The sequence below is a fragment of the Thermobia domestica genome, chromosome 4 (genome assembly GCF_964235325.1).
Source record: "Thermobia domestica chromosome 4, izTheDome1.hap1.1, whole genome shotgun sequence".
In the NCBI taxonomy this organism is placed as follows: domain Eukaryota; kingdom Metazoa; phylum Arthropoda; class Insecta; order Zygentoma; family Lepismatidae; genus Thermobia; species Thermobia domestica.
The window spans coordinates 67,219,287-67,223,350 of record NC_137457.1 but is presented as its reverse complement, the minus strand read 5'-3'; the positions used below and the strand labels follow the sequence as shown (position 1 = coordinate 67,223,350).

At 34.5% G+C, this 4,064-nt stretch overlaps 1 protein-coding gene across 1 annotated transcript; it reads right to left on the bottom strand.

The window, feature by feature from the left end:
* Positions 1-996: 996 nt before the first annotated feature.
* Positions 997-1,560, bottom strand: LOC145682785 (insertion element IS476 uncharacterized 39.2 kDa protein-like). The gene has a single exon (XM_081754161.1). The coding sequence runs from the start codon at positions 1,558-1,560 to the stop codon at positions 997-999; it is 564 nt and encodes a 187-aa protein (XP_081610287.1).
* Positions 1,561-4,064: the final 2,504 nt, after the last annotated feature.

Below are 4,064 nucleotides of genomic sequence, written 5' to 3'. Positions count from 1 at the left end.
GTCAATGCGAATACAAGTGAAGTAGGAGCTGAACCTACTTTAGCTTGTAGAGTCGGATACGTTGACTACGCCCCCCATCGCGACTGCAATCATTTCCTCTAACAGTCTTTCCAACTGTTGTTACCTTAAAATTCCACTTATTTTTATGATTTTTTCTTTCTACTTTTTTAAACTTTTTCTTTTCTTTAAAAAGAAGAACATATCAAACCAAACCAATTATTCTAACACATTCTATAGTGACTCTTACAACATATTAAGATTTTCTCAATCTATTTTACAGAGCTTTTTTCTTTATTAGTTTAATTACTCTTGTGACGCGTCCATATTCGTCGGCATCATTCCGCACGAAGACGACACGGTACATCCACAAGCCCTTTACAAAAAAATTCTGCTCCAGAATTTTTTTTAATAATGGAATCTATATATACAAAAAATATAATTAACATACAAAATATAATTAAATATTTCATGAATCCACAAGAATATAAGTCAAACTACTACATTACATAATATACAAAAGATAAAATTAATTATTATATACAATACTCTATTTACAAGATTTTTGACAATCACGGCCGTGATTAAAATATAAGAATATATATTTACAATTGAGTAGTAGCACTTATATGAAATTTCATTATATACAAATATTTAATATATACAATCTTCTTTTACCATTGTTTTCAATTTTTACTTCCAGCATTTCATTTGTATTTCAATACCTTTTGTCGCGATATATCTTAATCTCGGAGACGTGACTACGTTTGTAGGAATCAAGAGTATCGTTCTCGTCCGAAATTAGAACAATATTTGGTGTCAAGAACCTCCTGACTATAAATGGTCCATTCCATTTATCACTGAGTGAGTTAGCAACCTTGTCTTTCAAAGAAGATTTCACATGCGTTCGAATCAATACTTTGTCGCCTACCTGGAACGCTACCTCTCTTCTTTGCAACATAAGTAGTTTTCTTCTAACCCAGCTCTTTTCCATATTCTTCATGGCATCCAACCATAAAGCTTTGTTGACTTTCCGGTAATATCCTCTTCGGAGGTGCCCCATCGATTTTGTAATGGGGTGTAAGAAGGACGTTTTAAAAATACTTCGATTGGGCACATCTTAAGACCGGAATGCTCGCTAATATTGAGCGTATACTGAAGGTCTGGTAATAGAGACGACCAACGATATTGCTTGTCTGCAAAGTAAGCTCGAATGGAAGATTTTAGCGTTGCAACGTTCGTTTCAGGGTGGTATGGCCTTATTGTAATATGCTTTATCCCCAGTCCGAACAAAAATTTCTTAAAGAATTCTGATATAAACTCAGAAGCGTTATCGGTGGTAATAGCTTCTGGATATCCTAGACGACTGAAGATATCAGACATTTTGTTCACTATCCAGGCTGAAGATAACGATCTTAACTTCTCTAGCACTACAAAGCAGCTAGCGTTATCAACCCCAATTAATATGTACTTAAATCTCTTTGGATTAGGCAATACACCGATAATGTCAAAGTACCAGTGTGATCCGATCCTCTTACTATATTCTGATATCAGTAATCCCATTTACCTTTTATTCTCTTCCTTTGAAAGCTGAAACCTATGGCAACATCTTACAAATTCAGCCACTTCCTTTTTCATATTTCCCCACGTGAATCGTGTCATTAGTCCTATAGAGTCCGATATGTACCAGCATGACCTCCTACAAGCTTATCCTCATGGTAGTACTCTATCAGACCTCTTCTTAAAGCCTTGGGGATAAAGATCTTAAAAGGGTCATGGACTGAATTAATTCTTTTCATAAGAATCTTTTTATTATAACAAAACCAGGAATGTTGTCGCCATTTTCTAATCTCTCTATTATTGCTTTCAATTCTGGGTCTTCTCTCTGAAGATCTTCGATTGGTTCCTGTATCAGAGACAACTTCCATCTATGAGGTAATCTCAAGTTGCTATCAAAGGCCGCTATTCCCAAAGGTCCATCCACTAAGCTAAACTCAAAAGGGTCGTAAACTCTTGTGGGAGTGTCAGCTATAACGTTATCTGCTGATGTAACGTGTGTAATCTTGAATGAAAACTGACATAAAGTCTCAACAAGAGGGCCATACTTTAATAGACGCTTTGAGTTGCTTAAAATTCAAGTCAGAGCCTTATTATGCGTCAGGACGTCAAATTCTCTAACCAAATAGTGTTTAAATCGGGACATAGCTTTTACTAGGCTTATAAACACTATTTCGTATGTGCTTCTATGTTTGTCTGCTTCTGATAATTTCTTACTAAAGAAACAACCAGGTTGAAGTTCACGTTACTATTCTCTTGAGACAAACAAGCAGCTATGCTTTTTCCTGATCCGTCTGCATTTAAGACAAAGCGTTTATTTAGATCTGGGGTCTTTAATACAATGTTTTCCCCCTATTTTTTTAATTTGTCTAGAATTCTTTGGTGTTCGGACTACAGACAAATTTATTCTTAGGAGGTTTTAATTCACTGAGAGGTCCCATTAGTTCCTGGAACTCAGGAGCAAATTTCGCGTAATAACTGAAAAGCCCCAAGATCTTCATAAGACCTCTCCTATTCCGTGGAGGTGGTATATTTCTAATTCCTGAAACCCTATCCGGGTCTATTTCCATCTGATATCCGGTAATAATATAACATAGATAGTTAATCTTTGTCTGAAAAAAACAAACATTTATCTGGAGATATGGTAACATTAAATTCTCGAAATCTTTCTAACACCTTTATTATAGTCTTTTTATGTTGTTCTACAGTATCTGAAAATATGAGAACATACTCAAAATGTGATCGTACTCCTTCCCCTTCCAAATCCCCAAGTATTTTATGCATCACTCAGTTAAGAATGTTACTACCAGTTTTAATACCTACTGGAACTCGTAAACTGGAAAAGACCCTTTGGCGTAACAATTGTAGTGATGTCACGTGAGCTAAAATATAGTACAATTTGAAAATATGCTTTCTTTAGATCTATCTTTGAATAGAATTGCTTACCAGATAGGCCAGCTAAACATTCCTCTGTGTTCGGAGACGGGAAAGGATCATTTACGATCAACTCATTAGCTTTAACAAAGTTCCCTACAATTCGATAAATATTATCCTTATTCTTAACTAAAAACAACTACTGGCGTAGTTCGAATTGTCAACTTAAATTATAATACCCTGCCTAACTAATTCTGAAATTTGAGCATCAAATTCTTTCTCTTTATTCTTAGGAACAGGGAACAGATTTTGCTTAAAAGGTTTGTTTTCAGCTAGATATAATTTGCCTATACAACCCTTAATACATCCGATTCTATTGGCAATTACATCAGAGTACTGATTCTTTATGGAACCCATGAAAGAAACTATATCAGGATTTCGAAAGCTCCACGATTCTCGATTAGAGTCTTTCACCTGTATGTTTTCTGGGTTTTTCACTTGCGGGAATCGATCACACTAGTTAACAATATTAAACTTTTTGTTTGTTACATGAGAAAAATCACCTGATCGTAAAGGAACTTTTTGCGCTGAATTCGAATATGCACTCGGTTTCTCTCCATCCCGTACAGTTTTTCCGTAACAGAAGGATTTTCGGGAAATTGCATCAAAAATTTCCCTTTTTCAGATATTTTATTGCCCTAGTTCCTGTCCCCTTACATATAGTAACATAGAAATTATACCTAAGTATACCTTGATTAATATTTAATAAACCCTAAAAGTTTCGTAAAAATCGCTTTGTCCTTTCTCGAGAAATAAATATATTTGTATGTATACTGTGTGCACTGTTTATTGCACCTGATAGTAATGCTTTCAGATCTCCTGAGTTGGGGTAAAAATTATTTGCTTTATTACTACAAACACAGACATAAAAATGAATATTTACAATAGTCAACAACACACTTGTATTGCTCTCTGTGAATTAGAAACGTGTATAAAAATAGAATGTACTTCCAACGTATATTTTTTAAACGTACAGTATATGAATATCTTAATACATATATATACACAATTCTCCAAGTTTTTTGGGTTTGTTCATGAAATTGTTATCAATATTTGTTATCAAATGTAACAGAATG

What these genes read in the sequence shown, in the direction of transcription:
- LOC145682785 (XM_081754161.1), bottom strand. Translation starts at nt 1,560, where the DNA reads ATGGGATTACTGATATCAGAATATAGTAAGAGGATCGGATCACACTGG.